At 49.4% G+C, this 14301-nt stretch overlaps 1 protein-coding gene across 1 annotated transcript in view; it reads left to right on the plus strand.

Moving 5' to 3' along the window:
- Nucleotides 1–6272, plus strand: part of NRBF2 (nuclear receptor binding factor 2) — a 128003-nt gene extending 121731 nt beyond the window's left edge. The window contains exon 4 of the mRNA XM_063961824.1: nucleotides 4716–6272. Within this exon, the coding sequence (XP_063817894.1) occupies nucleotides 4716–5459 (744 nt within the window). The 3' untranslated portion in view covers nucleotides 5460–6272. The remainder of the gene's footprint in view (nucleotides 1–4715) is intronic.
- Nucleotides 6273–14301: the final 8029 nt, after the last annotated feature.

The following is a 14301-nucleotide window of genomic DNA, read 5'->3' on the forward strand; positions in this document are numbered from 1 at the left end:
GGGCAATATGTCTGTAAACTCCGTCGTTCACAGACGTATCGCGTCGGCCCCGCAGCACAGCCGACGGCCAATATATCTACCGATATATTGACGCGTCGCTGTGTGTGTACAGGCGGTCTGCCGACCACCCGTACACATGCTGCAGCAGCCGGTGGTGATTGACATCTGAACTGCGTGGCTGAGTGTACACGCCCGCCCAGTTCATGACGTCAGTCCCCGACGGATCGGGCAGTGTGTATGCACAGCACACTGCCCGATCCGTCCATAGATATATCTGCAGATCAATTGATCGGCAGATATATCTACCAGTGTGTACCCACCTTAAGACATCACCTGTCAGCCCTATATATTGACACCTTGTGCCCTACATAGCACCTCATGGTACATACACTCCTATACCCCCACACACTACCTACCTGTGCCCCACACAGCACCTCATGGTACATACACTCCTGTACCCCCACATACTGCCTTCCTGTGCCCCACACAGCACCTCATGGTATATGCACTCCTATACCCCCACATACTGCCTTCCTGTGCCCCACACAGCACCTCATGGTATATGCACTCCTATACCCCCACATACTGCCTTCCTGTGCCCTACACAGCACCTCATGGTACATACACTCCTTTACCCCCACATACTGCCTTCCTGTGTCCCACACAGCACCTCATGGTATATGCACTCCTATACCCCACATACTGCCTTCCTGTGCCCTACACAGCACCTCATGGTACATACACTCCTTTACCCCCACATACTGCCTTCCTGTGCCCCACACAGCACCTCATGGTGTATGCACTTCTATACCCCCACATACTGCCTTCCTGTGCCCCACACAGCACCTCATGGTACATACACTCCTGTACCCCCACATACTGCCTTCCTGTGCCCCACACAGCACCTCATGGTGTATGCACTTCTATACCCCCACATACTGCCTTCCTGTGCCCCACACAGCACCTCATGGTACATACACTCCTGTACCCCCACATACTGCCTTCCTGTGCCCCACACAGCACCTCATGGTATATGCACTCCTATACCCCCACATACTGCCTTCCTGTGCCCTACACAGCACCTCATGGTACATACACTCCTTTACCCCCACATACTGCCTTCCTGTGCCCCACACAGCACCTCATGGTATATGCACTCCTATACCCCCACATACTGCCTTCCTGTGCCCCACACAGCACCTCATGGTATATGCACTCCTATACCCCCACATACTGCCTTCCTGTGCCCCACACAGCACCTCATGGTATATGCACTCCTATACCCCCACATACTGCCTTCCTGTGCCCCACACAGCACCTCATGGTATATGCACTCCTATACCCCCACATACTGCCTTCCTGTGCCCCACACAGCACCTCATGGTATATGCACTCCTATACCCCCACATACTGCCTTCCTGTGCCCTACACAGCACCTCATGGTACATACACTCCTTTACCCCCACATACTGCCTTCCTGTGCCCCACACAGCACCTCATGGTATATGCACTCCTATACCCCCACATACTGCCTTCCTGTGCCCCACACAGCACCTCATGGTATATGCACTCCTATACCCCCACATACTGCCTTCCTGTGCCCCACACAGCACCTCATGGTATATGCACTCCTATACCCCCACATACTGCCTTCCTGTGCCCCACACAGCACCTCATGGTATATGCACTCCTATACCCCCACATACTGCCTTCCTGTGCCCTACACAGCACCTCATGGTACATACACTCCTTTACCCCCACATACTGCCTTCCTGTGCCCCACACAGCACCTCATGGTATATGCACTCCTATACCCCCACATACTGCCTTCCTGTGCCCCACACAGCACCTCATGGTATATGCACTCCTATACCCCCACATACTGCCTTCCTGTGCCCCACACAGCACCTCATGGTATATGCACTCCTATACCCCCACATACTGCCTTCCTGTGCCCCACACAGCACCTCATGGTATATGCACTCCTATACCCCCACATACTGCCTTCCTGTGCCCTACACAGCACCTCATGGTACATACACTCCTTTACCCCCACATACTGCCTTCCTGTGCCCCACACAGCACCTCATGGTATATGCACTCCTATACCCCCACATACTGCCTTCCTGTGCCCCACACAGCACCTCATGGTATATGCACTCCTATACCCCCACATACTGCCTTCCTGTGCCCTACACAGCACCTCATGGTACATACACTCCTTTACCCCCACATACTGCCTTCCTGTGCCCCACACAGCACCTCATGGTGTATGCACTTCTATACCCCCACATACTGCCTTCCTGTGCCCCACACAGCACCTCATGGTACATACACTCCTGTACCCCCACATACTGCCTTCCTGTGCCCCACACAGCACCTCATGGTGTATGCACTTCTATACCCCCACATACTGCCTTCCTGTGCCCCACACAGCACCTCATGGTACATACACTCCTGTACCCCCACATACTGCCTTCCTGTGCCCCACACAGCACCTCATGGTATATGCACTCCTATACCCCCACATACTGCCTTCCTGTGCCCTACACAGCACCTCATGGTACATACACTCCTTTACCCCCACATACTGCCTTCCTGTGCCCCACACAGCACCTCATGGTATATGCACTCCTATACCCCCACATACTGCCTTCCTGTGCCCCACACAGCACCTCATGGTATATGCACTCCTATACCCCCACATACTGCCTTCCTGTGCCCCACACAGCACCTCATGGTATATGCACTCCTATACCCCCACATACTGCCTTCCTGTGCCCCACACAGCACCTCATGGTATATGCACTCCTATACCCCCACATACTGCCTTCCTGTGCCCCACACAGCACCTCATGGTATATGCACTCCTATACCCCCACATACTGCCTTCCTGTGCCCTACACAGCACCTCATGGTACATACACTCCTTTACCCCCACATACTGCCTTCCTGTGCCCCACACAGCACCTCATGGTATATGCACTCCTATACCCCCACATACTGCCTTCCTGTGCCCCACACAGCACCTCATGGTATATGCACTCCTATACCCCCACATACTGCCTTCCTGTGCCCCACACAGCACCTCATGGTATATGCACTCCTATACCCCCACATACTGCCTTCCTGTGCCCCACACAGCACCTCATGGTATATGCACTCCTATACCCCCACATACTGCCTTCCTGTGCCCTACACAGCACCTCATGGTACATACACTCCTTTACCCCCACATACTGCCTTCCTGTGCCCCACACAGCACCTCATGGTATATGCACTCCTATACCCCCACATACTGCCTTCCTGTGCCCCACACAGCACCTCATGGTATATGCACTCCTATACCCCCACATACTGCCTTCCTGTGCCCCACACAGCACCTCATGGTATATGCACTCCTATACCCCCACATACTGCCTTCCTGTGCCCCACACAGCACCTCATGGTATATGCACTCCTATACCCCACATACTGCCTTCCTGTGCCCTACACAGCACCTCATGGTACATACACTCCTTTACCCCCACATACTGCCTTCCTGTGCCCCACACAGCACCTCATGGTATATGCACTCCTATACCCCCACATACTGCCTTCCTGTGCCCCACACAGCACCTCATGGTATATGCACTCCTATACCCCCACATACTGCCTTCCTGTGCCCCACACAGCACCTCATGGTATATGCACTCCTATACCCCCACATACTGCCTTCCTGTGCCCTACACAGCTGCTGGCATATGAGGATCTCAAAAAAATAAATTGCGATGGGACCCAGAAAAAGTGAAGTAGGACCCCAAAGTGAGGGGTCCCTGGGACCTTTTTTTTTTTTTTCCGCTTAGCGTGATAACTATCTATCCTATCTGTCAATCTTTCCACACAGCCTGCTCCCTTCCCTACCACACATACTCGGACTGTAGAATACACACACGTACGCACTCTGACTGTGGACTGTCTCCACCCCACACACACTAGGACTGTGGACTCCAGCGCTCCCCTCCACCCCCAAAACACACACACTCACACGCACACTATGATTGCAGACTACCCCATCCCACCCCCCAGACACATTTTGACTGCAGAATACATTATATACACACACATACACACACACACACACACACACACACACACACACACACACACACACACACACACACACACACCTGGCCTTTGTATTAGTGGACTAGAGCTTAGAAGAAGTGCAGTGAGTGACATGCAAAGGCTCATGGGAGCTTCCTGGTCCCCTGCACTGCACTGCTTGGCAAACTAAGAAGCTGAAAAGCGTTCCTGCGGCAGCACAGATCAGATCACATCCGAGCTCTCTGCTTCTCTCACAGAAATAAATGAATAGATAATAATAATCCGTGCTCTGCGATGGATCAGCCTGGCAGAAGGGTTTCCAGGCACTTGTGCGCCACTGGATTGAGATGTGGAACAGAGGCAAGCAAGAAGCCACAGGTTGAGAATTACATTGTGAAAGGAGCAGGGTCCTTCAGCAGCTCAGTAGTAATGTCGATGTCGCTTGTACAGAAATATTGGCTGCCATATCGGTGTTTTACAAAGCCCATACTTTGGCACAATTCTCAGACGGTAATAGTGTCATGTTTGCTTTTATCTCATTGTGAAAACAATGCTGTGGTAGATTGTAATACTTTCTAATAGGTGAAGTACATATAACTGTCATTTCCATCTCTCTTTCCACTGTCCAGGCTCAGCTGTCGTTGGAACTGCAGCGGGATAGTCACATAAAACAACAGCTCTTAATTCAGGAACGTTTGAAAAGAGCCAGAAGAGAAGAGAAGCTCAGAACTCAACAAAAAGCAATAGCTGCGGAAAAGGAGTTCTCAACGCATCTCCAGGCATCGTACAAATTATCTGCTGATGACCTTGACAGCCAAAATGCACTTGTTTCTGCAGGGCAGAAATCCAACTCCAACCCAGGGAAGTGTTTGCAGGAAATCCACAGTGTCCTTGACCGAGAACCAGACTCTTTACTGTATCTGCTACAGAAGAGAAAAGAGCCGCTGGAGCCCTACAAGGCCAACAGAGTTCCAAAAGATGACAAAACAAAACTGGAGGAACAGGCAACCAAGATAAAAGACCTGAACCTGCTGGTGGACACCCTTCTGGCCGAAAATGAGAAATTAAAAAGGGAGAACCGTAAACTGCGGGCAGAGGTAGCCAGGCTGCAGAGGAATCCTGAGAAAGAGCTAGACACAGATACCGATTTCGTGGAGAAGTCAGAGCTGTGGAGCCTGCAGCAGCCTATGCAAAGCTCCCCAAGCCCTGTGTCTACATGGCAGAAGTTTGTAGCAAATACCGGGAAGGGTACAGACATTCCTATACCCAATCTTCCTCCTTTAGACATTCCCTTACCAGAACTTCCTCCCCTTGAGCTCCCAGAAGATATACAATCGCAAATTACTGGACTTAAAGGACTCATGGACAGCTAGAAGAAGGACTGACTGATTTTTGAGGACAATCACCAGGAAAGGGAAAGGCCATCTTGGCAGCAATATTGGAAGGGCCAATGGCGCCTTTGCCAGAATTTACTGTAGGAGGCTGAGAACTGCAGTACCTTGGTAGACACGTCACTGTGAAATATTCAATCAAGTTACTATGTTGAATAGATATATACAATTACTACAACAGAGAGTGACACATGATCTCTTGAGACAATTCTGCTTTTCTTTTTATTTCAAACCAAATGACTGCCTGAAATAACTTAAAAAAAACAAAAACTAATTGCCTACAGTTTTTAAATGGTATATGTAGTTCTGTAATATTAATGACGCAGAATCTCCATCATACACGATGGCAGAACCTCTGTATTTTAAGCATATGCTTTCTGTCATGCATTCAGAATGTATGCATTTTAATATGCACAAACTTTTTGTTACGTCAGAACTAGTGTGTGTACAGTATACACAGGACAGCTCCTAAATCTACCCGTGCCACATTGCACGCCTAGATCATAACCTCAAACCAACAGAAACCGCTTCAGTTGTTTTTAATTATAATTATTTTCTGGAACCAAATTACATGTTCTTTCTAAATAATCAGTTTACAAAATAAAATGGGAAAGGAGAAAAAAAAAACAGGGTGCATCGTAATTAACGTTGCTGTATAATGTTAAAATATGTGTTATGCATTGTTTAAAAATACTTACTGAAAAGATCAGTATCTCATTATAACGGTGCATGAGTGCAAGAAATGCTGAATGACAGTATTTGATTTACAATAATAAAGTGTGTTTATACCTGGAATGCCTGGAGATTCTGTATAATTGCAAAGCGAGACATCACAGGAAGTGTTACATGATTGTTACAGTGTAAACATGCTCATCCGCAATCAAAGCGGGCGGGTTTAGAGTTGGACTTAAAATGAAATAAAAAGCAACAAACCATGCTGCAAGGTAAGGGAAGCAAATACGTTTAATAATTTGCATGCAGGGTAAATACTGGCTGTGTTTGCACGTAGCCTTCAAATGCCAGGCAGCTTTAGTTTTACTCTGCAATTTAGATTTGAATTTCAACACGCCCCTCCCAGATCTTAATCTCTCTGCGTGTACATCTGCTCCCTCTGCAGTGCACCATGGTTTTGCCAAGGTGCAAAGTTATACCCCTTTCACACCGCAAATATATCCCGGGATATTGTCGGGTTGAGCCAGCTTGACCCGGGTCAAGGTGCAGTCTAAAAGCACCACTTTTGAATATCCCGGGTCGAGTAACCCTGCATTTCAACCCGGTATAAAAGCAGTGTTCTACACGGGTTGGACCCGGGTCAATGTGCACTCTAAAGTGTCCAACCCGGGTTATTCAACCCTGCATCATGTAAAAGTGCTGATTGGCTGCTGTTTGTGTGCCTTGATGTCAGCAGCCTGAGCCCTGCTACACAGGAGAGAACAGAGAGCATTAAGAATTAGGGGTGAGGCGGAGATTGCTAGGCAGCTTACTGCATACCTCCCAACTTATTAACAGTACAAAGAGGGACCTTGGGGTGTGCCACGCACATGTGCGCCTGAAAAGGGGGTGTGAACTATATGAAAGGGGCATGGTCTAGTGGCAGAGCTGCGATCGCGAGTCACGCCCTCTTGTACTGTCACTGAAGGGGCATACCCAGCGCGCTCTGAGCTGCTGGCATGCCCTCTCACCTGTGAATAGACGTTGTGCATGTGCACAGTGTCTATTCACAGCAGTGACAGGAGCCTCCCAACTGCCCCCCCCACGGGACAGTTGGGAGGTAAGTTACTGGAACAGCTAAAGATGCAATTGTGTATACAAACATAGCTCTGTCAGCCATGATTCCTGCAATGCTGTGAGCTGTACCCACCCTCTCCTTTTGTCCCCTTCTGACACCTCATCTTTCTGAGCCAAAAAAAGTCAATTTAAAATGACATCCATGGTGTTTTAATTGCTGCTCCGGGTTAAGTTAAAAGGAGCCAACCCTGCAATAACCTGGGTTGAAAGCGTAGTGTGAAAGGGTCGGACCTGGGTTTGCGGTGTGAAAGGGGTATTACTTCCTTTTTATGCTTCGTACCCAACTCAGAATCAGCCCCTACGTATCTAAACAGCAACAATAAACATTAGCAATAAATATCTGCCCCACCAAATAAAAACACATCTTTATTTATAAAACTTCAATGAGTTTTAAAGAACACAAAAACATGATTCACCAGAAAATGCCACCAACGTTGGTACAACAGATAGGAAATACCAAGAACGGTGCTCGGGCGCGATATGGGCTGTTGTTCTAATGCTGCTGCTATACAACAGGATTAGTCAATCCTGATACCTAAACATACACAAAGAGAAAACAAGGATAGCAGCGCTGATTCAATTAATAATGAAAATTAAAAAGTGAGATGGATTGGATGAAAACCGATTAAATTTTTTTATTAATAACTCTGAATAATAACCAATTAAAAGTCAATGTGACGGGGGCGTGGCTTGGAGGTTGCCTGAGCAGGCTGCATTTTGTGTAAGCTCCCAGGGACCTGGAAGTTTATAGATAATAATTTGAACCCTTTAAACCTCCCACCCGCCCTAAGTGTTCCTATTAGCATTTACTATCAGTGGAGAAGACGGTGCTGCGGAGTCGGGGAGCCGGTTTCCTGGCTCCTGCGGACTGCGGCCTACTCACTGCCCTGAAGCCGGGGCCTCAATTTCTACCTCACCCGCGGTTTGCTGCTGGTCCGCCCGGGTCGCCTGTGGAGCCTTCCTAAACCCGGTCCCTGGCTGGGACACCACTGTCTCCCACCCGGTGCTCATACCTGCCGGACGGGGGTAACCCGAGACCTGTTCGGGGGCCGAGAGGTGCACTCCGGAGGACGGGCGGCGGCCATCTTGGAGGCTGAACGCTGCAGAGAGACGGGACGGCGGCGCGGGAGAGACGTCAGGCGGCATCGGAGTGTAAGCGGCCGGCTGACTCGGAAAGGTAGCCGAGTCTCCCCTCCCCGTGCGCTGACCTTGAAAGCCTGTGGCGCTCTGCTGCGGGCGGCTTTACCGCGACCTCCCTCTGCCTGTCATCAGAGTAGCGGTTCATACCGCGGGTGCCCCCAGGCTACTTGGGACTTTGGGGCAAAGTCTCCCCGTGCTCTGGGGTTAATTTTGCCCTGTGAGGACAGCGGGGACCCCCCTCCCCCCCCCCCCTCCTCCACTCACCTCCTCCTCCACTCACCTCCTCCACTCACCTCCCCCACTCACCTCATCAGCTCACTCTCGGGTGCCTCGGAGATTCGTGGAGCTCCTGCGTCTCGGTGAGTTCGCCCACGGCTGTGGGGGGCTCGCGGGACGGTGGGGAAGAGGTGGCGCGGCTTTCTGCGGCTCTCGACTGCTCCGCACTGGACAGGGGAGCCAGGGGTGGCCGCCCATTATACAATAATCAAAGGGGCGACTGGGGCGAAAGTGAAGAATCTGCCCCCAGCACTACCGACACACCTCCAGGCATTTGAAATCCTCTCTGGTGTTGGGCGGCGCTCCTGACTCACCGGCGGGAGGTGGCCGGGATTATTTCCCACTACGTTATAATACCCCTCTGGGGAGCCTAGTCCTGGATCTTGATTCTCTATAACCTGAGGCCCTGACCTGAGTGTTCCTGGGATGCTTGATCTGCGGGGACGGAGCTACCCCATACCCATGTGCTTCATCTGTGTATGCAAGAAGATGGCTAGCCTCATAGCCTTGTCAGCTCTGCTCATGCCAATGTAAACCAGGACGTATTTCCCACCCCTGCCATTATCTACGTGATGTCCTAGTTTTTCCGGAGCAGGTGGAGCCATCTCCCGTTTGAGGTGTCGGGAATCGTTGAGCTATCTTCCTTCGGGCCTTAGTATGCCTTCTAGACGCAGCAAGCCGTCTAAGCCTGCGCAGCAGCTTTCATTCTTCAAGTCATCTCCGAGAATGTCGGGCCCTAAATCTGCCGGGTCCTCCACAAAAGATCCAGTCCATCAGACTCCTCCTTCACTGGAGGTGCCACCTTCCACACCTATAAGTGCCTCGAGTCTGGACAAGATCGGAGATGGAGATGCCCTCACTGTGGGCACTATGAAGCTACTTTTGTCCCGTTTTAAAGAGGAAGTGGCGGCTGAGTTCCGTACGACATTATCGGCGTGTCAACAATCTATAGATGACCTGGGTGGTCGCACTGACCACTTGGAAACTAAAATGGAGGAAGTCGTGGGGTCTCACAACAGCTTACTGGACTCTCATGATGCATTAGAGGCAGAGGTGAGGCTTTTGCGGGATAAAGTCACAGATCTAGAGGACAGATCGCGCCGAAGCAATCTTAAGCTACGTGGAGTCCCCGAATCGGTGTCACACAGCAGTTTACACGATTACGCAGTGGCCCTATTTAAAGCTCTTTTACCTCAGTCTCCATCGGCAGACTTCCTAATTGACCGAATACACCGGTTGCCCAAGGCCAGGGCGGCCCCAGGAGATGCCCCCAGAGATGTCTTAATGAAAATGCATTATTTTCACGCTAAGGAGGCCTTACTGAAAGCATCTAGACCAACATCAGACACCTCCTCCGCCCTTCATGGTCTTCAGCTCTTTGGCGACCTGTCCACAGCAACCCTCTACAAACGACGGTCATTTTATCCTATCACTACGGCCCTCAGAAAGGCGAATATCCCTTATCGCTGGGGTTTCCCTACCAAGCTGCTGATCCCCCGAGATGGCTCCACTGTCTCTGTTTCTACTGCGGACGAAGGACTGAAGTTACTTAAATCATGGAACATTATGGAGCCCGCTGCAGACTCCTCACCTCGTCGACTTCAGCAAGATTGGTCCTCGGTGAAATTATGTTACCTGCTCGAGGTCGAACAGCCTCGATAGATGCTAGATTTCTCCGGTTGCTACTCGGGGGACTCTCCAGTTAGACTTGTTCGCTCTATTACTGTTACCTGTACCCTTGTATGATGGACCGTGGTGTGTCGGTGGAGGCGCTGAGTATAGTGGGCGATTTGTCCATGTTTCAGAAATAGTTTCTTGATTGTATACTTTGATTTACTAGTTGCCCAGTGTTATTTTCTCTGGGTTTTTTGCCTGGCGCCTCCCCTGACATAGCAGTTGTCTATTGAAATTAGTTGCGGGGAGAGTTCAGTAGTTTAATATGTGGGGAGGGTCCCGAGGGTGGTACGGATGGCTCTACTGTTACTGTTTTTCTGGGATTTAATTTTCATATTATGTTCCCAAGTAAGAGCGTGGTTTGTTTACCATTTTCTGATCTTGATGTTCAGTTTCGGTTCAGGTAGATTTAGCTGTTCTCAGGGAATTGGGATGTTTTTTTTTGTGTTATTCATTTCATGGTTTCAAATATGGCAACGGGTGGGAGCTTTGCCACTAACCCCCCCTATAGCCTACACAGCCGCCACATTATGGCGACTGGTTGTGATCTCAAGAGAGATCAGTTCAGTTTTGTTTTTTTAATTTTTTTTATGTCTTCCCTCTTGTTCTTTGACATGTTTCCCTATCCCTATCAGGTATGTCTGCTTAAGCACAGAAATTGGTCAATGGAGTCATCAGCTATATCCCCTCCGGAATATGGTGAACATAATCTCCATTAACGCTAAAGGGCTTAACTCTCCTCAAAAGCGAAAAGTGGCCTTGAATTATTTTTATAAGCTTAGGGCAGATGTGGTAGCAGTGCAGGAGACACATTTTCAGAATCAAAATCCCCCTCTCTTCACTAATTCACGTTACCCCCATTGCTATACTGCCAATGGACCCGCTAAGAAAGCGGGAGTGGCCCTTCTTATAGCACAACATTGCTCGTTTGTTCTGTCCGCTAAATATGAAGACCCAGCAGGGAGATATTTAATCTTAGTTGGTCGGCTAGACGATATAGAGACTACTCTGGTCTCTTGCTACGCCCCAAATACCAAACAAATTTCGTTTCTCAGAACATTCTGTAGAATTCTCCAGGATCACGCTAAAGGTGCCCTTTTGATCCTAGGAGACTTCAATATGGTGCTGGACCCCGTTATTGACCGCTCCCGTCCGATCAGATCCCTTCGTAGCAGTCCACCCCAGGACCCTTCAGGCAAGTTTAGTCAACTTTTGGCAGAGTATGCGCTATATGATGTGTGGAGAGCTAGACATCCTGCAGAACGGGATTACACTTTCTATTCTCATGTACACAGTTCGTACTCTAGAATAGACTTAGCACTAGCTGATAAGTGGACGTTAGCGGCTATTAGGAGGGTGGATATACTACCAATGTCCTGGTCAGATCACTCCCCACTTGTAGTAGTTTGGGATACTAGTAAGAAGGTGGTCCCCCATGGCCCTTGGAGAATGGGCCCCTATCTCCTTGCCCGCCCTGAGGCTCAGCAGGCTATCCAGCAATCCCTAGATTTATATTTGGCTACAAACTGCCCTAAAGATACATCTGTTTTCACACATTGGTGCTCTCTGAAAGCCGTGGTTAGGGGTTCCGCGATCCAAATAGCAGCTAGACTTAAACGTGAGTATAGACATAGATACGCCTCGGCCGAAAGAGAAGCTGCCCGGCTGGAATCTGCACACAAACTTAGCCCTGATAATAAATCCCTCTATAAGCAACTCCTTGAGGCCCGTGAAAAAGTTAATATATTTGCTTTAACTGAAGTTCACCGCAATTTGCAGAGGCTTAATCAAAAATACTATAGGCTGGGAAATAGAGCGGGACGTTTGCTGGCACGTAAACTGAGGGGGCGTAGAGCTAAAGAACGCATACAGGCTATCCATACATCCTCTGGAGTTAAAGTAACCGATCCGGTTGAGATAGCTAATGCGTTTGCTGACTATTATTCGCAATTGTACAACCTCAAAGACGACCCTGGTACCCCTCAACCTACTCCGGCAGATATTGCCGGTTTCTTAGACGGGTTGTCACTCCCTGCTATTGATTCTCGGACTCGTGAATCCCTTAGCTCCCCCTGGCTACTCGAAGAAGTCGAAGCGGCTATAGATTTATGCCCAATGAATAAGGCCCCCGGCCCAGATGGGTACCCTTCTAACTTTTACAAAACATTTAAATCAACCCTTGGCCCACTTTTGCTGTCGGTCTTCAGTGAAGCTTCCGACTCCACATGTTTTCCTAAAGAGATGTTAGAAGCCCGGATTGTTACCATCCCTAAGCCAGGCAAATCTCCAACAGTGGTTCAGAATTACCGTCCAATTGCATTACTGAACACCGACCTTAAGCTGTTCGCTAAGATGGTTGCAAATAGGATATCCCCTCTCCTGCCTAGTTTGATCAACCCCGATCAGGTGGGTTTTGTTATGGGTCGGCAAGCGTCAGATAACACGCGCAGGGTTATTAATTTGATTGAATGTTGCCAGGGCCGGAGCGAACCTCTCTTGCTCCTTTCTCTGGATTCAGAAAAAGCATTCGATAGACTTCACTGGGGCTATTTAAGAGCTACGCTGGGACGTTTTGGATTTGCGGGTAGGATCCTTGATTCCATTTTAGCTTTGTACTCCTCACCCTCGGCTTCGGTTTTCACCAATGGTTGTAACTCCTCTACATTCAACATTACTAATGGGACCCGTCAGGGTTGCCCGCTATCCCCTCTTATCTTTGTTTTAGCCGTGGAGCCTCTAGCGGAGCGGATTAGGGTGTTAGACTCAATTGTAGGACTGGTAGTGGGAGGGAAGCCTCATAAAATATGTCTTTTTGCGGATGATATTTTGGTGTGTCTTAGAGAGCCTGAAGCGTCTCTACCATATTTACACACTCTCTTAGACTCCTATGCAGCGGTCTCCTACTACAAATTGAATACCACTAAGACGGAGGCCCTCCCTCTGAATATTCCCGATAGCGCTCTAAGACGTTTGAAGGATGAATACAAGTATGCGTGGCAAATTAGATCACTTAAGTATTTGGGTGTGCATCTATCTAGGGGTCGGGACTTAACAGGTTGTAACTACGACCCACTCTTTCGTGCATTTGAACTGTTCATAAAAGATTGGATGATGCAGGAGGTCTCCTGGGTCGGACGGGTGGCAGCTGCAAAGATGGTCCTTCTACCAAAATTGATGTACCTTTTCCGCACCATCCCAAGGTCCTTCCCCAAAGACGTATGTAATAGATTTAATCGTTTATTATCTAGTTACGTTTGGGGGGGCTTGAAGCCGAGAATAGCGAAATCTACCTTAACTGCTCCAAAGAGGGCCGGTGGAGTCGCATATCCTGACCTAGAGAGATACCATACTGCCTGCTTACTTGCCCAGGCCAGAGATTGGTTTACCCAGGATACTCGTAAACCATGGGTAGACTTAGAACAGAATGCGGTAGCCCCCTTTACACTGGCGGACCTATTTTGGATGCCTACTGCTTCACTTCCTGATAGAATTGCGGAGTGCTCCGCGGTCCACGCAACGTTGTCTGCGTGGAGAACCGCACTTGGATACCTCCCTGCTGGTGCTTTGCCCTCCCCACAGTTATCTCTCCACGCTATAGCTCTATTGATCCCAGACTTACATTTACACCATTGGCGAGACATAGGTCTTCGCACCTTACAAGATGTGCTTCAAGAAGGGGTTTTAGTCCCTTTTTCCCTACTCCAGGAACAATTTCAGGTACCTAAACAAGATTTTCATAAATACCTGCAATTGCGGCATTGGCTTTAAAGCTGTTCGTCCAGCCGTGTTCGCTATACCGGTCTCCCCAAAATACTGTTATCCCTCCTAGTGCCTAGTGGTAATAGGGGGGGCATCACCAGATGGTATCAGCATCTGCTGACTGGGTCCCGCCAGGGGACATTCCCCTCACAGACTAAGTGGGAAAAAGACCTCCCTGCGGTCTTTA

The sequence above is a fragment of the Pseudophryne corroboree genome, chromosome 3, assembly GCF_028390025.1.
Source record: "Pseudophryne corroboree isolate aPseCor3 chromosome 3, aPseCor3.hap2, whole genome shotgun sequence".
NCBI lineage: Eukaryota > Metazoa > Chordata > Amphibia > Anura > Myobatrachidae > Pseudophryne > Pseudophryne corroboree.